The sequence below is a fragment of the Chelonia mydas genome, chromosome 6 (assembly GCF_015237465.2).
Source record: "Chelonia mydas isolate rCheMyd1 chromosome 6, rCheMyd1.pri.v2, whole genome shotgun sequence".
In the NCBI taxonomy this organism is placed as follows: domain Eukaryota; kingdom Metazoa; phylum Chordata; order Testudines; family Cheloniidae; genus Chelonia; species Chelonia mydas.
Window position 1 is genome coordinate 61,137,624 of NC_051246.2, and position 21,413 is coordinate 61,159,036.

The window sequence follows — 21,413 nt, forward strand, 5'->3', positions numbered from 1 at the left end:
AGGATCTTCTCCCAGCTAGGTTCCCCATCAAAGGATAGACTTCTGCAGTTGTCCCTCTCTAGGGCTTTGTAGGAGAGCCCACCCCCAGCACCAGCTTCCAATCCAAGGCCCAAGGGTGGGCAGCTAAGTGCTGCACCCTGAGGTGCAATACAACTGCCCCCCTGGGTCACTTCATACCTCCCCTCTCTTCCCACAGAGTAAAGATAAAATTTCAGACCTTCAGAATCTCCCATCTCCTCTTTGCAGGCTTGGTCAGGCCACCATAGCTAGGCTTCAGGCAGCAAGAGCACCTGTGGTGCTGCTTCTCAAGACCACAGAATGTGGATCAGCTCACTTCTACTATCTGCTTGACAGTGAGCTACTCTACTTCACTTTTTAAGCTCCTCCTCCTGCTTGGGCACACTTTGCAAGAGCAGTGGGGTGGGGCCACCTGGGCCCCCAGCAGCTCCATAACCCCTTCCTCTCCAGTGTGGGGTTTATGTACCTCCTCATGTGGCCCAAAGTTTTGAAGCAGCTGCTCCAAATCCCAAGACCAAAGTAGAAGGGTGTGTGAAAGTTTTATTTCCATGTTTGTTATGTGTTTCAGATTTTCATGTGCAATGGACACCGATCTCAACTCCCAGGACAGGAAGGACCTGGACAAGTTCATCAAATTTTTTGCTCTGAAGGTAATTTCCGTGTCTTGTTACTGGGACACTGGTAGGAATCCTCTCCTCTGAATTCACCTTCATTTATATTGAAGTTAAACCAAAACTCCCCATGGATAGAATTATAGGCTTGTATATCTGTTAATAACCAAACTGAGAAGAACTGAAGGTAAATGTAGATAGAAGATTTCTGTTTTACACATTTATTTTCCAGAAAAGGGCTGTCTTTCAGAAAATTGTCCTGCTGTAAAGCCTAATTGTGGGTCCCGAATACCCTTGTTAGCTCTGTGCCACTTGCCCCGTGGTGTGACTAGGTGTGATATTGACTAGGTGTGACTTCATCAAGCAGCCTGGACAAGTTTAGGTCTCCGCTCACTTAAGTAGTATTTCCTGCCGAGTCCTGATCTTCTTTCTGTCCATCTAGGTTCTTATATAGTACTTGAAATTATAATAGCTAAATACTTTTTGTTACACGTTCACAGATAACTAAAAAGTGAAACCCCTAACTCTAAGTAGTTCCCTGTCCTGATTAGGTAGGTAGGTACTGCAGTGATGGATAAGCTATAAATGCATCAGCTGATAGACCCAGGTTACCTCTTTATGTATCTCCAGCTCCAGGGTGAAGTTCCATAGTCTTTGGTAGAATTGATTCAAATGCTGTGACCACTGATTATGAAATGGCTTCAGTGATTCCTTATTATTGTTACAGGGACATGGTCAACTTAAAAGCACGCTTCTGTCCAAAACATGTTTACCTGCTGCTATTACAAGTAACACCTTAGGTGACTATAGCGGAAGGAGATTAGCAAACCCCACTGATCCTGAGTTCTAAACTCTGCCTAATCCTTTCCCAAAAGTGAGATCATTTAACTGATGTCTAGCTGCCCTGAATTGGCCTGCAATGTAGGCTGAGGGTCCTAGAGTGCTCTAGAAATCAGTGAGCATTTTTGGCTTTCTCTTTCAGACTGTACAAGTGATTGTCCAGGCCCGACTTGGAGAGAAAATCTGTACTCGATCATCATCCTCCCCAACAGGCTCTGACTGGGTAAAGTCATGTTACTTATAACAATCCCATATCTCTCTCTCATCTACTTTATCATGCTGATAATATGGAGAACACTTTCAAGTAGGATATAAAAACAATACTGTACAATGTGTTGATTTTACATCTCAGCATGTACAGTACTACCCTGACCTCTTCCCAGGCTCAGGAGAGGTTTGTGATTCTCACCAGTCACTTCTGCCGGATGACCAAGACTCGTATCTAAGTTCTGAAGGAGGGTCTTTACCTCTTCATTCAGAGGTTTGAGGCCCTCATAAGAGGTGAGGTTTATAAGGGTAATGGGGGGCTTCTGGATTCTCCATGGGTGCATACAAGAACTAAGTGAGGACAGAGGGGTGTGTTTTGCCTTAGTACCCGATGTACAAGAAAATAATAAGAGCCAAAACAATGTTTATTAGTAAATATGAAAAATTTAAGCCAATCTGGGATTTGCCTGTGTTGGACTGTGATTTACTTACTCAGCAGGTAGGTCTTACAAATCCTTATGAAGGCGAAACACTCAGCAAGTGGTGATCAGTTACTTTGCTGCCAACATACCCCACCATGAAGCCACAGAATCCTTCCTAAGGCTTCATCGGAGCTTTTATTTCATATACCTCTCTTCTCTTTCCCAGCTGTCTAACCAAGCTCCTAACCGTCTAAATCAATGCAATTAACTTCACTGCTAGTATGGCTTGAACTATTACAAACTCCATTGATGTCATGCATATCCATGGATGCTCCCTGCTATTGTATGCTAATTCCCACCATGGAGCATAACCCAGTGTATCTGTATCACTCTGAATATTTTGACTGTCTTGTCTGAAGGTCAACAAATGTTCTGGGTGTCTCCTCATTAAGGCCTGCACATTTAAATGCAGTGATGATCTGACTCTGCCTAGCTGTACCACAGTCTAGGGTAGCATCAGTCAGAGGGGCATTAGCTGGTATATTGTGGATCTCATGCTGGGGAACTGGAAAAATTATCTTTTCCCCGATGTGGGCAGCTTGTTTTGGAACTAAGCAAAACATTGGCCAGTCATAACATGTTTGTGTCCCACATTGGAAGTGTCCGACCCATGTGGCTACCTTCTCCAGCCTTTGCAACCTTGACTTGATCTTGTCCCCATTGCCTCAGCTGTGCTGTACGATTTCAGGTTTCTTCATCCAAGGTGAACCCACATGCCAGCAACGCAGTACATCACAATGACATAACCAAGTGCCATGCCTCTTGGAACAACATGAGGTATCTGGGAATTTCCAGTCTCCCACACACATCCTTACCAATATCTGAGGATGTGACATTCCTTTAAGATGTAACCTGCCATGGTTGGTTCCAACGTACCTATGGACTGGACGCTATACACTCTCAATACCTCGCATAATCCTGTGGCCGCTGGTACTGCTAGTACCATAGGAAAGAGCCATGTTTCATCAAGCTTGCATCTTTTCTCAGCATAATAGATCCTTGAGTAGCATCTAACCCTGCACCAATATACTTTTTACTTTTGTCCATTGTTCCAGCATCTTATTTTTATGAACTAGCATCTCCCACCCCCATTGAATTTCCTTTAGTCCTCCCTGTAGCTTCTGTATTAAGAAGCTGCTATACCATGAACCTTTGATACATTAAGATGGTTCGTAATTTTTCCATTTCATTGATTGCTGCTTCCACTTCCCTAAACGCCTATCCTGTTGTTCTAGCATCCTAAACATCCTTTAAATCCTCCCCATATTCTCATTCTGTTGTTTTCACTTTAAAAGGTTTTGTAATTCAATTCTCACTTTCTGATTTTTCTTCCCACAATACTGTAATAGCCGTATGATTCCATGCTGATATTCCCAGTGCCCCAACTCCTATTACTGTTTCTATATCTCTCTCTCCCCCTGACTCTTTCACATCTCAGGCCACCAAATTTCCTCCAGTTCCACCCCATCCATTGACTGTTTGAAATTTTGCCTTGCTTTTGCTATCAGTCACATATAGAAGTGCGCATATTTTGCATGACAGAGCTCCTGTGGTAAAGTAAAATTGGTTAAATTCAATATTGCAGGTATCATTTGGTACTATACATTACTATACGTAGTCTGATGGTCACAATTTATTACTAATCCATTGTCAGGTTCTGTTCTGTGGATGGTTCATCTTGCTTCAATTCTAGAGTAGGAGGCATTGTTACTCCAGTATGTTCAGGAGTGGTAGTGGTACTTTGGTCATTCTTAATCCCATTTGGGGAGAAGGTCTGGCATGTTAGATAAGCTCCTGGGCAGTAGTTCAATGAGCTGCTAAATTAACTCTAATATTTCCTGTATGTGTTAACTGCATGCCATGAATTTTTTAGATTAAATGGGATGGTAATAGCTAAACACACTGTCCCCACCTGGGTCACATCCGAATCCCTGCTCCTGAGAGTTGTTTGTGCTGCAGGATCCTCCACCTTGGCTGTTCTGCAGTCTGTATCAGAACATTGACTTTCCTGCATGATTACCCAGGAACCATAAGGCTAGGGTGGCATTCTCCCCCTCGTGCACTGTCACCATCTTGTTCTGCTGTATCACAAATTCAGTGGACCCCAATGCAATGCAGATTATGCCTCCCATGGTGACCAACCTAGCCTTGTCCATTACATAGTAGCGATCCTCCCAGCTGGCTTTTGGCAATGGCTTTTTATCTGAGACATATTGCAGAAGTACCTGGTCTCCACTTCGTACTCCTTGCCAGAAGTTTGGCCATAAAAATAACTTCATTTTTCACTGGGCTTCCCCTAAATGAAGCAGCTCACATTTTATTTTTATATTTCAGTTTTTAATACATTTTTCACAGGTGAGACTTTTTTTGGCCTGGCCTGTGTTAACTGCTGTATTTTAGCAACATTCTGTTTTACTATTGGTTTGATTTTTTTATTCTTTTCTGAGTCTCAGTCAACTTAGATATCCGTACCTCTGCTGCTACACTTACACTGTCCTTCTGACAGACTGTTAGCTGCTGTGTTGTTCATTTTTTCATAGTGTACAAAGTATTCCCCCCCACACACTTTTTTAAAAAAATCAATATTCTCTTTAACACTTAGATGTTTAACACTTGCAATACCCCCAATTATCTAGTCCCTTCCTAGCTTCTCCGTGTTCTTAGAGTTGTGGAAAACTCCTTTTAACTTCACATTGCTTTTCCTTAAATCACTCCACTTCAGTTTTTCATTGTGAAATAGGACATTTCCCAAGGCTAAATTCTGGGATTGTAAACTTTTTACCTTTTTGCCCAGAGTGAAATGTTTTCAGCCAATGTATTCTGCAGCTTTAGGTTTCTCTCTGCCTTTTGTACTCCTTTTTTAGTTTAGCACATTTTGTAGCTGTGCCTGCAGTTTCCTGAGAATCATGGGCCACAAAAGAGTGAGCTACGCTGACATCTGTGGGTTTAGTAAGCCAGAAAGTGGCTTCTTGTCCTGTTGCCCCAGTCATGGTAATACACTATTGCATTCCATACCCCACCTGAATTCTAGATGTTAAAGAGACTGTGACAAAGTTCCTCCTCCTGCCTTAGTGGGTCCTGTGCTTATTGGCAGATTTTCTCGCCTCTGGAGGTTCACGGCAGCCCTCAGTTTGGCCACTTTTGTGGCTCAAATCTGCCGTTCACTCAGTTAGCCTCATCACTGGCCAGAAAGGAAGAAGAACAATCCCCTCAGTCTCTGCTGATCCACCTAGTGGTTCAGGGAACAGGTCAGAGACCTTCCCCTCTGGTGGAACCCACAGTCCAGTTCAACTCCTCCGGTATTGAGTTGGAGGGAACCTGGGCCCGCCCTCTACTCCGGGTTCTAGCCCAGGGCCCTGTGGATTGCAGCTGTCTACAGTGGCTCCTGTAACAGCTGCGTGACAGCTCCAACTCACTGGCTACTTCCCCACGGCCTCCTCGCAACACCTTCTTTAGTCTCACCACAGGACCTTCCTCCTGATGTCTGATAATGCTTGTACTTCTCAGTCTTCCAGTAGTATGCCTTCTCACTCTCAGCTTCTTGTGCCTCTTGCTCCCAGCTCCTCACATGCACACCACAAACTGAAGTGAGTTCCTTTTTAAAACCCAGGTGCCCTGATTAGCCTGCCCTAATTGATTCTAGCAGCTTCTTGATTGGCTGCAGGTGTTCTGATCAGCCTGTCTGCCTTAATTGTTTCCAGAAAGTTCCTGATTGTTCTGGAACCTTCCCTGTTACCTTACCCAGGGAAAAGGGACCTACTTAACCTGGGACTAATATATCTGCCTTCTATCACTTTCCTGTAGCCATCTGGCCCAACTCTGTCACAAGATGGATTCTCCACTATCAAGCAAAGCATGTTTATGGATGTCTCCTATAACTGATAATACATTGTGGCATTCCCACTCATCCAAGGTGAAGTGGGTAAGAATCCTGGATGAGTGGGAGGAGGCTCAGTATCCCTACTGAGGGACGGACGAAGCAGTTCCAGCCAGCAGACTGCTCCCTGTTCCCTAGGACACCTCTTGGAGCCTCCACACCACCTCCTCCAGTTCCTCATTGCACCTCTCTTCCTCATAAAAGGGGATCCATGGGTGCTCACAACCACCTCCTTTCCCTCTGCCACACACTCTACCGTACCCAGGGGTTTCTGTACTACCCTCGGAGTTGCGTTCCTGGCCACTTTCAATCCTGTATGCTTTAGCCTCATCTACTGGGTCTTTATTTTTACCCCCCAGGACATGGTGAAAAGCACATTTTGCTTTTTCAACCTGAACATTAATTCAGCCCCTCTCAAATACCATTTTAACTGCCCCTCTAACCTCTGTGGCCCATCGATAACAAGTTGTGGGTAGTCTGAATCATCACAAAATGGATTATTTATGACCAGAGAACAAGCAAAAAAAAAAGTCGCTCTTCGTGTTTGGCAGGGGGCTCGTTAGGTTTCTGCTTAACAGCAACAACAGTGGTGATTGCTGCATCAGACCAGAATAAAACTCAGATAAGCTCTGCACACAGCAACTGCCACTATATCCAGCCTCTCTAGCCCTGTGGAATACGCAGCCAAACCCCAGAGCCAACTCCCTTTTGTAAAATCCTCTCCTATCCCTCTAGTCAGATCACAAAATTCAACCTGCTCTCTAGTTTTCAGAAGCCACTTCAACACTTCCTCTGTGCCCGTGCTTCTGGAGCAAGGGGCTATCTCCTCTGGTAAAAGGTTTTTAACCTTCACCTCTAAACAGGTACCACCCTGATTGTTTTGGACTGTGGACATGATTATAGGCTCCACTGGAACAGGCACCATAAGAGCAGCTGTAGAGTCCAGATTGCTCAAGGAAGGAAAAAGTGGATTATAAGGAGGTGGAGCCTCCTTAGACAATACAACACTGTGCTCATTAGTGCTTCCTTCTTCCAAAAGTTTCACTGTCTGATTAAAAGCACCTGTCAGTTCTGTATTCTCCAATTGCACTGCTTCTAGCTGTGGTTGCAGAACATCATTCTGCTCCTTAAGAGACTCACATTCTTGAGCGTTCTCAGTCAAAATTCGTAGCTCAGTGACCTTGTCTATCAGTTCTTGTGTCTCACCCTTCTGCATTTCTTTAACTTGAGTTTTACATTTTCTGAATTCCAGTTTCAGTGCTCCATTTTGTTTCACAAAAGCTCTAGTGGTCACTATCTCACCCTGAACTGTGTCTTTTATCCTTTTCTCAGCAACCTTTTTGTTGCTGAAAAAGTTGCTTTCAAGCACATTAGCCCCCACTTCAAGCAGATTCTGGCTTGTGAGGATGTCCATCTCCTTAAGGGGACCCCCACCATGTCTTGTCTACATATCTCTCCAGCGACTCCGCTGTCTCTTAAAAATGCCTTAAACCCCTCAATAGCCTTAGGTCGCAGTCCCTGGGATATTGGCTGTTAGCCCAATTTACAAACGGCGTAGCTCGCCAGAACGTTGGAATGAGATTCACTTTCTCAGCAGATGGGTATAACAAATCTTTATTAAGGCAAAACACTCAGCACATGGTGGTCAGTTACTTACAGGTGGGAAGCTCATCAGGACAATTTCATCAGTCACCTCCAGCACTGGAGAATACAACTTCAACCTTCCTGTATTACACAAACTTATGTATAACTTTTTGTTATCTTTTCTTATACGTATATCATAGTCTTTCATTTCCACGTTAACTCTCCTCCCCTGTCAGTACAGGTTTAGTGTTAGTTCAAATGAGTCTTTTCTAGCTTTTTAGTTTCTTTTTGTTTTCTCACAGACATGATTACTCTGCAGTTTCTTACACATGCACAGTTCTACTTATGCTTACGCTGTTAAATTTTATCAGACCAGACTCTTAAAATTCACAGAAGGCTTCTGTCAGGCTTAAATATGTATTCACCCTCAATAGTCTGTTCTGTAACTGTTGCAGTGGGCACCTTTTTAATCTGTTTTAGAGCAACCTGCTACAACTTGAGTCTGTCTGCAGTGTGCCACTGGACAGGTTTTCCAAAGGAATCTGAAAAATAAAATAAGTTCTTTCATTTTGCAGTTCAACTTGGCAATCAAAGATATACCAGAGGTAACTCATGAAGCAAAGAAAGCCCTGGCAGGACAGCTACCTGCTGTTGGACGGTCAATGTGTGTAGAGATCTCTCTCAAAACCTCTGAGGTAAGAACCCAGTCAAGATACATCACCATTTGCTGACTTGCCCCTTAAATTACCTGTCTAAGCTCTTATTCTCTTGCCCAAGGCCATGTAAAAATCTCTCTAGACCTGCAGTGTGCTAGTATGCCACTGAAAATGAACATATTTTACAACTAAAGGGAAATCTCACTGCAAATTGGTGAGGCCAAACGCTTAGTGGGAGAGCTGCAAAATCAGCTTATTAGCTCACCTTGGGAGCTAAGCCATTCTGATGTAAGCATGTCCCGAGTACAGCCTCCATCCTACTTTTTATGGGGCTCCCTTGTCCCACAGTAAGATATCTTTGGGTCCTGCCCTTGTTAGCACATGCATATAATGAGGAAATAATGACCATCTGTTTACAAAGAATCAAGAGTCAGGAAAAATACATTCCCTTAGAACAATGTTCTAAACCTATTTACCATTGTGGGCCACATCCAATACTACTTGTATGGCCCTGAGGATGTTACATGGGCCGCAGCTCTGTGCTGATTGGGCCACAGGTTGAGAACCACTGCCTTAGAGCTACATTGCTGTAACTGATTCTTAATGAGATGTGAAAGAGTTGTTTGTTTTAAATGAGCTATGTTCCTGATCCTTTCTCTGATGCAGGGAGATTCCATGGAGCTGGAAATCTGGTGTCTAGAAATGAATGAAAAGTAAGTGTGTGTTCCTTGATTTTTTGTTTTGTTTTTTGTTTTTTTTTTTTAATCAAATGAGCAAGTTTTTCCTGGCTGGCTGAATGACTGAGCACATAGGGGACCTCACCTGAAACTGGAAAAGCTATGGGGAAAAGCTTAACAGCATTCCAAGATGTTGCCAAGGGCAGATCAGAAGGTGTTCCAGAGAGGTTCATATGAGGGGCCTTTAACCAGCAATTGGAGCTGTCATGCTCTGCTGCCATGTCCTGTGCTGTCTGGCATGCACCCTGACATGTACATCACAATGAGCAGCAGCCTAGTGGGAATGGAGACACCATGGAGAAGGAGAAAAAAGACAAAATATTCTCTTCTCAAGTGCAGCGAGATTTGTAATAAGCCCTTCAGGATCCCAGTATTATGTACCCGACACTGATTCTCAAGATCTGCGTGTAAAGGAATTTGGAGGCAAAGTTGGCATGAAGTCCTGCTTTTGTACTTTCCATCAGTTAAGTTAAAGGGAGACACTGTCATCTGCTTTTTCATAGCTTTTGCTTTTTGTATTCTTTGTTTCTCCCACCCTCTCCAAAACTGAGAAGTAACAAGGGAATGTAATATTTGCCATATTAGATCATTGGTCTTTCAAGTCAGACATACCACTCGTGATGTTTCAGAGACAAGCCCCTCCCCCATGCACAATGCCCCTCTCCTGCTGCTTACTGTTTGTTAAAGAAGAGGATTAGAAATTAATTCTTTCTTGGTCCTCCGTGGCAATCAGTGTGTGCTGTCAAGCATGAAATTCAATTACCCAGGAACTACAAATGTTAATTATGCTAAAGTTACCCCTCTCTAGTACAAGGCCCTATGCCTTCTACAGAATCACTATTTACTGTTTGTCCTGGGCTGGAATAGGAGTCTTGGCCTGCTAGCCCAGATACAGATTACTATCCTGATGCTTTATTTCAGGTCTGTCTTTCACTCTAAAGCAAGTATTAGATTACTGGCCCAAATCCCTTTTGGTGTAAATTTGCATTGCTTGGCTGGAAACATTGGTCTAACTGCTTCTATGTACTCTCTAGGTGTGACAAAGAAATCAAAGTTTCCTACACTGTGTACAATAGGCTGTCTCTGCTGCTGAAGTCCTTGCTTGCTATAACCAGGGTGACTCCAGCCTACAGACTTTCAAGGAAACAGGGCCATGAATACGTAATACTGTACAGGTAATGTAGACTGATATTCTGTGTCTGAACTGAAACAGTAGGAGACTTTTAGGCACACAAAAGCCAGCTACTCAATTGGAATTTGGCTAGAAAACCAAAGCCAATATCTGAAACTCATGCAAAAATTGCCGATAGATAGATAGATCCCTAATGATCAGGACTTCAGTATTATATCTGATTTGTAGCACAGCGCCTCCAGCTGCAGCTCGCCAACCCACCCTGGGATGCTGGAGAACAGATTTAAAAATGTGTGTAATTGTATGTGTGACTTATGCACACAATAATTGTACATGCAGTTGAACAGTTAATTGCATAACTGGTCATTTTGGCAAACCATTACCAAAGACACACATAGAATCACAATAAATGCATGCACAAATTGGACACTCAAGTACATTCATACAGAACACAGTTTAAAAAGCTAGTTCTGGAAGAAGGTCACTTCTTAAATCCTCACTGCCACTTCCCGCAACTCCTAGGATTTTCCTGTAGGTCTCCTACCCAAATACTAATCAGGCTTAGTCCTACTTAGCTTGTGAGATTTGATGGGCTCACAGCTTGAGGTAGGATGGTTGCTGGCCTAATCCCATTCTTTTTGACCTCAGGAAGTGGTTGTATAGAGCATTGGGGTGGTGAGTTGAAGCTACTGCAAAGTCACAGGTTTGTTACCATGATTGGCACACAAGTTGTGAGGTTTAACAAAATTCTCATCTTTTCTCTGTTCTTGCCCACATTGCTTGTTTCTTTAATGTGCAGGTAACAGAGTGTAACGGGATTCACTCACCACTGAGGTTGCTCCTTGTGGCTGGGTCTGGGGATAAACTCTAGTCTGGTCTATTGCCCCCTTCTGCCACTTGCTCGCCCTGCGGTCCTTTTCACTCTCCAGCACTCAGGGTGCTCTCTCTTCATGACTCAGCCATCTGGCCAGGTCACTATATAGTTTTTTCCCTTCTGGTGTATCAGCTGGACCAACTGTCCAGATGCCACCTTCACCAGTCCTGTGCCACTTCCCTGTGGCTGGTAGGGGAACTTGGGCCTGCCTGCTACTCTAGGTTTCAGCCCAAGGACCCTATAATCAGCAGCCAAGGTCTACGCAGTCTCAACCCACACTGCTCTTTCCCTGGGCTTCTTCCTACTCTGCCTTCCACAGGCTTTCTTGCCTACAACTCCTGTGGGTAAATCCCTTCCATCAGGGACAGGATGGGATCCCAGGGCTTTTTCTTCCGCATAGGTTTCCTCCTACCCACTTCTCTATGCCCAGAAAACAACTGAAAGACTCTCTCCCTGCAACCCCCCTTCTATGTCATAGGTGTTTTTTGTTTGTTTTTTTGGGGGCACAGCAGCGTCATCCTACAAGGCTATGACCGCCACTTTCTCCATTCATTTTAGCCATTTTTTTTATCCCTCCCTCCCCACCCAATCATTCCATTTCCGTTTAGGAAAATTTTTTTGATTCCAAGCCAGCTACATTTTTATGAAGAAACTTACTTTCTGTAGACTATTGCCCAGAATGCCATAGAACATGTTTCTTTAGTTTTGTGCATACTATTCAGCCCATCTTTGTCTTTTTAATCAGGTTAACTTATTATTTAACGCACAGTGACCTGCTAACACTCTCTAAAAATGACTACTTCACGTTATGATAATTGTGGCATATAGTATTATCTTCAATTTTTTGAGTATGTCATAAAACCTTTGTCCCTTTGTTTCCTTGACCCACAGTTTTTGCCATTCCTTTGCAAGCTTCTTCATGATCACACTTTTAAATTCTCCTCTACTTAAGGGTATCTTAATATCCACCTCCACATGGTATTTTTGTCAGCCATCTCATATCCTTTTGTCAGCCATCTGATTTCCAGGTATTCTGATGTGCATAAGAATCCATGCTATTGTTACACAGACACCTGCTTGCATTGTTTCCATAGTTAGAAACGTTATTTCACTTGTCATTTCTACTTTCCAAAGTCCCTGTTCTGATTGTCATAATGCCTGACAAGGAATCAGATAAAATTGCAGCTGTAGCTGGTCACGCATCTCCTACCCAGCTCAGTGCCAACATTATGCCCATTAGTTTAGCTTTCAGAATGGTCCCATAATTTGATGGCATTTTAGATTTGTGGATTCCAAGACTAGGAGCACAGAAGGCTGTTTCCACTCTACCCATGCTGTCATCTTTTGATCTGTCTGCATAGATTTGGCAAAGCTGGCCTCATTTTTTCTAAATAAATTCAGAAATTTGATTAGTCCTAATGTGTGAAGTTTTTTCTTACAATTCCAAATCCACAAATGGGGAATAACTGCAGCTGTAATTTGATTTCCCATGATTAAAAAATTCTAGTTCTCTCAATATTTCTTTTTTACATATCTCCTTTTCCCATTTTTACTCTGATTAGTATGAGGAAATGTGTGGCAATCCATATCATTTTGTCTATTTGGCTCCCGGCAATCCTCATACTTCTATTTTCATGATTCCCTTTTACCTTTGCTCAAAAGGTTAGATCTAATAGTTTCATCCTTGGATTGATAGGTCCCTCTTCAGTGGCTAGTTGCGGCACACATTACTGAGGTAAACACTGCACCACATGCCAGTCGCAGAGCTTGGGCCTGGAGCAGTTCCAGGTGTCTAAGAGTTGTTTTTGAGGCTGAACCAAAAGCTTGGCATCCATTGTCTAAAACTGGTCTTATCAATGCTTCACTATACATTATCAATACCTTCTTATCTGCACCCCATTTGTTTCCAGCTACGTCTTTAAGTAAGGTTTCAGAGTAACAGCCGTGTTAGTCTGTATTCGCAAAAAGAAAAGGAGTTCTTGTGGCACCTTAGAGACTAACCAATTTATTTGAGCATAAGCTTTCGTGAGCTACAGCATCCGATGAAGTGAGCTGTAGCTCACGAAAGCTTATGCTCAAATAAATTGGTTAGTCTCTAAGGTGCCACAAGTACTCCTTTTCTTTTTAACTTTAAGTTCATCCTACTTGTACATTTTCATATGATGTTATCTATGTGACCTTTCCAAGTTAACTTTTTATCTAGCACTATTCCTAGGAACAAACTTTTGTTCTGAATTTTTTCACCATAAAGAAATAAGTCCCAGTCTTCCTTAATTTTCTTCCAGGTTAAAAACATTTCCTTAGTTTTCGCACGTGAGAATTTAAATCTCCAATAATTTCCGCACTTGGAAATTCTCTGGAGTGCCTCATTTTTCTTTTCCACAGCTATTTCAAGTCTTTTATGCTTAGTTCATATAGCACAGTCGTCTGTGAAAAGGGAAATACTTATTCCCATCTGCACACTTTCCAGGAGGTCACTTATTGTAATGGAAAAAAAGAAGGGCAACAATACTCCTTGTGGAGTTCCATTTGTAAGCTTGTAGGTTTTGGTTAAAGCTGTTCCCACTTTGACTTGTGTAGTTCTGTCCCTTAAAAAGTGCTTTATCCACCAACATGTCCTCTTTTGTTAATTCCAATTTTGGTTATTTTTATATAGGAGGCCTTCCCTTCATAGCATATCATATGCTTTTTCGATGTCCAGGAAGTTCTTAGTTCTTTCGATGTCCATAGAGTTCTTAGTCCTTATGCTTTTTTTGTACCTCCAGTTCTAGTCTCACTATATGATCAGTTGTACATCTTCCTTTGCTGAAACCACTTTGTATCTCAGTTATAATACTTAGTTTATAAATATTTTCTCCAAGTATTCCACAAGCCTTAAATTTATCATTTTTTTTTTTTTTCCCTTGATTTTTCCCACACATGGTATGAGGGCAGTAGGCCCATAAGGATCAGGTTTTGTATGATCCTTGCCTGGTTTCTTAACTGGTATTACCAATGTTTGTTTCCATGCTATTGGCCCCAGTCCTTTTTCCCATATATCATTCTATAACCACAATAGAATCTTTAAACTCCCTTCTGACCAGTACTGGAGCATTTCATTATGTATATTATCTTTACCTGGAGCTGTAGTTTTCCTTTTTCTAATGGCTGCAATAAGCTCCTGCATTTTAAAATGTTTGTTTAGCACACCATTAGTATATTCTCTCCAGCCATTTAATTGGTCACCGTTTTTCTCAATACATCTTTTTCTTCTCACAAAACTCATTGCTTTAATTCATATCACTACTGACCTTTTGGAAGTCTTTTGCTAAAATGGCTGCCTCTCCTAAGTTGGAGACCTCAATATCATTGTTTCCAATAAGATCAGGTATAGGTATAGGTTTACTTTTACTTCGAATTCCATGCACTCAATTTGCTTATATATTTCTGAAAGCTGAGAATCTTTGTATCATTTCCTATAGAAATTTTTCCATTTTTTGTCTTTTTGATAATCATTTGCGCTACTACCTTACATCTTTTATAATTCATTAAGTCTTTACTGTTCATTGTGTGTTTTGCTTGCTTGTCTGCCTTATTTCTTTCCTTGATTGCTAATTTGCAATCTTCATTATACCAGGGAATGGGATTTCTGAGTTGTAGGCAATTTCATGTTTTGTAGATGGCCAGATTAGTTGCTGCTGTAATTCCTTTTATTATGTTATAGAATTTTCCCAAGTTGTCACTTGCACAGTTACTACATAAATATTCATCACGTTTATATCTTAAAAAGGCCCCAGTTAGCTTTTTGAAAATTTCAGCTTGGAGCTCTGTGTTTTTCTACATTTCCTTGGCTTTGGTACTCAATCAGCATAGGGAAGTGATCACTTCCTATTCTGTCATCTTTATGAATTTCCCAGTTGCATTTACTATGTATTATTTGCTGTGGTTCCCAAATCCAAAACTGAAAAAGATCCATCCATTAAATTAAATTTAGTAGATGTTCCTATATTCAATATTACCAGGTTGTGCATATCAGATTGGTCTAAGCATTTACCATTTAGATCAATTTTCTTATCTCCGCATAGCTCAGTATGACTATCAAAGTCTCTGCAAATTATAACTGTTTGTTTGACTGTTTTTTCTAATTCTAAAATAGTTTATTTGGATTACAGTAGAAACTCAGAGTTATGGATACCTTGGGAATGGAGTTTGTTCGTAACTGAAATGTTTGTAACTCTGAACAAAGTGCCGTTCAGGCTCCAGATCCAGCAGCTGACACTCAAAGCCAGGACTCAGCAGCAGCTGAGCAACCTAGTCAGCCCTGGCATGAGTTTGCACCTTGTCCCATTGGGGGTTTGAGAGAGAGCTGCGCAGACCCCAGCAATGCTCCTGCTCTGCTGTCTCCCGTGGGTAGGGTGGGGACCAGTAGCCCAGATGTGCTTATCTTTAAGATGCAATACAGGCACAATACAGTACTTGGCTTTGTTTTGTTTTGTTTTTAAATCCTCTGCTGCTACATGATTGATTACTTCCGGTTTCACATGGTGTCCGGTTGACCAGTCAGTCTGTAACTCTGGTGCTCATATTTTTGAGGTTCTACTGTATAAACACTATAAATCTGTATTTAATGGTTTCTGTTCTGCATGGGAATCTCAGTAGCATTATATTCAAACCTTAGTTTCTGCATATCCGTTTTAATGTAATTAAGTCCCTCTTTTATAGCCTCTTGATCCCTCCAGAGTATATCATATCCTGGTAAATTGAACATAAGCTTACTTATTACCCATATTTCTTGCACACATGTTACATCAGGCTTTTTTCCCATTTCAAAGATGGCTTTCTTAAATTCTTGTCCATGTGCATTCCAACTAAGGATCATTAAAACCAGGTTGTTTAGGTTGTATTATTGCCTTCATTTAAAAATCACATGAATGCAGTCAATCAAGAGGTTGTTTATCTTTAGATATTTTTCTACTGCTTTTGCTATGACTTTTTAATCTTTTCAGCTTTCCTCCCCCACCCATCAGCAAGATGCAGTTAATTACTTCTGTAATTAATGTTATAAATTTCCCTTTACCTACAAGCAATACACAATCTCCCATAACTCTCTCAAGGTATGTCTACACTACGAAATTAGGTCGAATTTATAGAAGTCGGTTTTTTAGAAACCGTTTTTATATAGTCGATTGTGTGTGTCCCCTCACAAAATGCTCTAAGTGCATTAACTCGGCGGAGTGCCTTCACAGTACTGAGGCTAGCCTCGACTTCTGGAGCGTTGCACTTGTGGGTAGCTATCCCACAGTTCCCACAGTCTCCACCGCCTATTGGAATTCTGGGTTGAGATGCCAATGCCTAATGGGGCAAAAACATTATCCAGCAGTATATGCAGCACCAGAACCTGCCAAAGCAAAACCAGGCGAGTAGGCGACGTCAGCGTAGGGACGAGAGTGATGAGGACATGGACACAGACTTCTCTGAGAGCATGGGCCCTGGCAATGTGGGCATCATGGTGCTAATGGGGCAGGTTCATGCCGTGGAGTGCCGATTCTGGGCCTGGGAAACAAGCACAGACTTGTGGGACCGCACAGTATTGCAGGTCTGGGATGATTCCCGGTGGCTGCGAAACTTTTGCATGCGTAAGGGCACTTTCATGGAACTTTGTGACTTGCTTTCCCCTGCCCTGAAGCTCCAGAATACCAAGATGAGAGCAGCCCTCACAGTTGAGAAGCGAGTGGCAATAGCCCTGTGGAAGCTTGCAATGCCAGACAGCTACCGGTCAGTCGGGAATCAATTTGGAGTGGGCAAATCTACTGTGGGGGCTGCTGTGATGCAAGTAGCCAACGCAATCAAAGATCTGCTGATATCAAGGGTGGTGACCCTGGGAAATGTGGAGGTCATAGTGGATGGCTTTGCTGCAGTGGGATTCCCTAACTGTGGTGGGGCCATAGACGGAACCCATATCCCTATCTTGGCACCAGAGCATCAAGCCACTGAGTACATAAACCGCAAGGGGTACTTTTCAATAGTGCTACAAGCACTGGTGGATCACAAGGGACGTTTCACCAACATCAACGTGGGATGGCCGGGAAAGGTACATGACGCGCGCATCTTCAGGAACGCTGGTCTGTTTCAAAAGCTGCAGGAAGGGACTTTCTTCCTAGACCAGAAAATAACCATTGGGGATGTTGAAATGCCTAGAGTTATCCTTGGGGACCCAGCCTACCCCTTAATGCCATGGCTCATGAAGCCACACACAGGCAGCCTGGACAGTAGTCAGGAGCTGTTCAACTACAGGCTGAGCAAGTGCGGAATGGTGGTAGAATGTGCATTTGGATGTTTAAAAGCGCGCTGGCGCAGTTTACTGACTCGGTTAGACCTCAGCAAAACCAATATTCCCACTGTTATTACTGCTTGCTGTGCGCTCCACAATCTCTGTGAGAGTAAGGGGGAGATGTTTATGGCGGGGTGGGAGGTTGAGGCAAATCGCCTGGCCGCTGGTTACACGCAGCCAGACACCAGGGCGTTTAGAAGAGCACAGGAGGGTGTGGTGCGCGTCAGAGAAGCTTTGAAAACCAGTTTCATGACTGGCCAGGCTACAGTGTGAAAGTTCTGTTTGTTTCTCCTTGATAAACCCCTCCCCACCTTAGTTCACTCTACTTCCCTGTAAGCTTCACATTCATGCATTCTATATTAATTCATCACACGAATAGGGGGATAACTTACAAGGTAGGCCCGGAGGGGTGATGGAGAAGGGAAGCACTGGGTGGGGTGGTGGAGGAGGGAAGGACAAGGCCACACAGCACTTTAAAACTTATTGAATGCCAGCCTTCTGTTGCCTGGGCAATCCTCTGGGGTGGAGTAGCTGGGTGGCCGAAGGCCCCCCCACCGCATTCTTGGGCGTCTGGGTGAGGAGGTATGGAACTTGGGGAGGAGGGCAGTTGGTTACACAGGGGCTGTAGTGGCGGTCTGTGCTCCTGCTGCCTTTCCTGCAGCTCAACCATATGCTGGAGCATATTAGTTTGATCCTCCAGCAGTCTCAGCATTGAATCCTGCCTCCTCTCATCATGCTGCCACCACCTCTCCTCTTCAGCCCGCCATTACTCTCTTCAGCCCGCCACCTCTCCTCGCGTTCATTTTGTGCTTTCCTGCACTCTGACATTGTCTGCCTCCACGCATTCGTCTGTGCTCTGTCAGTGTGGGAGGACGGCATGAGGTCAGAGAACATTTCATCGCGAGTGTGGTTTTTTTCGCCTTCTAATCTTCGCTAGCCTCTGGGAAGGAGAAGATCCTGTGATCCTTGAAACACATGCATGCAGCTGGTGGAGAGAAAAAAAGGACAGTGATAGTTAAAGACACATTTTATAGAGCAATGGGTACACTCTTTCACGGTAAACCTTGCTGTTAACATAGCACATGTGCTTTCGTTCCAAGGTCGCATTTTGCCTCCCCCCACCGCGTGGCTAACCCCTCCCCCCACCGCGTGGCTAACAGCGGGGAACATTTTGTTCAACCACAGGCAAACAGCCCAGCAGGAACGGGCACTTCTGAATGTCCCCTTAAGAAAAGCACCCTATTTCAACCAGGTGACCATGAATGATATCACTCTGCTGAGGATAACAGAGATAAAGAACGGATGTTGTTTGAACACCAGCAAACATACGCTGCAATGCTTTGTTCTGCAATGATTCCCGACCACGTGCTACTGGACTGGCGTGGTAAAGTGTCCTACCATGGTGGAAGGAATAAGGCTGCCCTCCCCAGAAACCTTTTGCAAAGGCTTTGGGAGTACATCCAGGAGAGCTTTATGGAGATGTCCCTGGAGGATTTCCGCTCCATCCCCAGATACATTAACAGACTTTTCCAGTAGCTGTACTGGCTGCGAATGCCAGGGCAAATAATCATTAAACACGCTTGCTTTTAAACCATGTATACTATTTAAAAAGGTACACTCACCAGAGGTCCCTTCTCCACCTGGTGGGTCCGGGAGGCAGCCTTGGGTGGGTTCGGGGGGGTACTGGCTCTAGGTCCAGGGTGAGAAACAGTTCCTGGCTGTCGGGAAAACCGGTTTCTCTGCTTGCTTTCTGTGCGCTATCTACAACCTCATCATCATCATCATCATCATCCTCATCCCCAAAACCTGCTTCCATGTTGCCTCCCTCTCCATTGAAGGAGTCAAAGCACACGGTTGGGGTAGTGGTGGCTGAACCCCCTAAAATGACATGCAGCTCATCATAGAAGCGGCATGCTTTAGGCTCTGACCCGGAGCAGCCATTTGCCTCTCTGGTTTTCTGGTAGGCTTGCCTCAGCTCCTTAAGTTTCACGCAGCACTGCTTTGGGTCCCTGTTATGGCCTCTGTCCTTCATGTCCTGGGATATTTTTGACAAATGTTTTGGCATTTCGAAAACTGGAACAGGGTTCTGATAGCACAGATTCCTCTCCCCGTGCAGCGATCAGATCCCATACCTCTCGTTTGGTCCATGCTGGAGCTCTTTTGTGATTCTGGGACTCCATCATGGTCACCTCTGCTGATGAGTTCTGCACTCACCTGCAGCTTGCCACGCTGGTCAAACAGGAAATGAGATTCAAAAGTTCGCGGGCCTTTTCCTGTCTAGCTGGCCAGTGCATCTGAGTTGAGAGCGCTGTCCAGTGCAGTCACAATGGAGCACTCTGGGATAGCTCCCGGAGGCCAATACCATCGAATTGCATCCACACTACCCCAAATTCAACCCGGCAAGGCCGATTTCAGCGATAATCCCCTTGTTGGGGATGGAGTAGAGAAATCGATTTTAAGAGCCCTTTAAGTAGAAAAAAAGGGCTTCATCGTGTGGACGGGTGCAGGGTTAAATCGATTTAATGCTGCTAAACTCTACCTCAACTACTAGTGTAGACCAGGGCTCATTCTCTTTCCTGACTAGAGATTGTGTTCTGCTGCACCTGTATATCTTTTCTCTCACTTCAGTATTTTTCTTTTTCTATTTTCTGCATTTGGGTATCTTTTCGTCGCCTCCGCAGATGATACTTTTTAAATTATTTAAATATTTTGTATTCCTCTAACTTGTTCTGCTACTGAACATCTTTATATTCTGCACTGTGCTTTCCCTCACAATTGTTGCATTTAGGTTCTGTTCCTTCTACACAGTTGTCATTTGTATGACTTCCTTCACATTTACTGTACCTCATTGTTCCCTTAGTCAAACCTTTGACAGCCATTTCTATGTGGCAATTACAGCACCTCATGGCAGAAGACGGGGGAGGGAATATATGGTTTAACCCAGAAATATTGATACCCCACTTTTAAGTGTTATGCCTCTTGATCCCTCTGTAGATGGTCAGTTTTCTGCCTCTCTCCTAAGTAGCTGTTTAACAAACAATAGTTTCTTTGCCTGTACTCTTTGTGATATCCTCAGAGAATCCTAACCGTATTCCCTACATAACCCCTTTTGCTTATGTCAGGAATTCAGGCAATTGACAAGTAACTTTCATTTTCCCTAAGCTTACAGATTCAAGAAGTTTTTCAGCTTGCTTCTGATGTGTACAGTCTATCAGTAGATCTCCGACCTGCATTCTTTTAGCTCTTTGTATGTCGCAACCCCCTGAAAATGGAATGGATAAAGAAAAGTGGTGAACATCTCTTATCTTCACATCTTCTCACTGATTTGACAATTATGAAATGTTGACTTTTTTATCCTGCATTTGTTTTTCATTTCTGTGCATTCCTTCTTCAAATCCTGATATATCAAGACTTCGTTTCCCCCTATTCTGAGACCACTCTTTGTCCCCCGCTGCTTCTCCTTCATAGTCCAAGGAGATTTTCTCTTTTTCTCCCCCTGCTTCCATTGTCAGTCTCAACTTTCAGCCAAGGACCAGCACCAGCGACAGCCCTCCACCACCAGACTACTCCTGCTGCTCAGTCTTTTGCCAAATACCAGCATTCAGCCCAGTCCCAACCTCCAGGCAGGCTGGCCAGTCCACCTAGTCCCCTTCTGCTCTCAATTTCCTGACTTTTTACAAGCCCAGCCTGCTCCTGGACACCTGGGCTTCATCTTCAGTTAGTGCTTATCAGTCAAGCCTGACTCTCCCCCAGGTGCAGCCAGTAAGGTTAATTGGTCCCTTTAGGGCTACCTTAGGGTTTGTGTGGTGTGAACACCCCATCACATCAAGTTAGTGTCCTGTATGTAGTAAGATAAGCACCAATACTAGGACTCGGAATAGGCAGCTCCCCATGCCTGGAATCCCAAGTCAGTTCTGAGTCTCACTCTTGCATGGATCTGTAGACTGGTCGCTGAGCCAGTTGGTAGGGTTTTTTAAAAAAGAAATCATGTTTTTAATAGGAAGTGGGTTCTGATATGTCTAAGTATCTGTTCTTTCCTTTCTGATCAGATCCTATCCCAGCTTACAACAGAGGCTTCTGCTGTC

General features: G+C 43.5%; 1 protein-coding gene across 11 annotated transcripts in view; it reads left to right on the forward strand.

Moving 5' to 3' along the window:
• ATG13 (autophagy related 13) overlaps positions 1-21,413 on the forward strand; it is a 49,555-nt gene that overhangs the window by 6,884 nt on the left and 21,258 nt on the right. For 9 of the 11 annotated variants that reach the window (XM_037900183.2, XM_037900181.2, XM_043548355.1 and 6 more), the window contains exons 2-6: positions 587-668; positions 1,612-1,692; positions 8,195-8,314; positions 8,942-8,988; positions 10,047-10,187. In XM_037900183.2, the coding sequence (XP_037756111.1) occupies positions 600-668; positions 1,612-1,692; positions 8,195-8,314; positions 8,942-8,988; positions 10,047-10,187 (458 nt within the window). In that variant the 5' untranslated portion in view covers positions 587-599. The remainder of the gene's footprint in view (positions 1-586; positions 669-1,611; positions 1,693-8,194; positions 8,315-8,941; positions 8,989-10,046; positions 10,188-21,413) is intronic. The other 2 variants (XM_043548356.1, XM_043548358.1) reach the window with 1 other exon arrangement.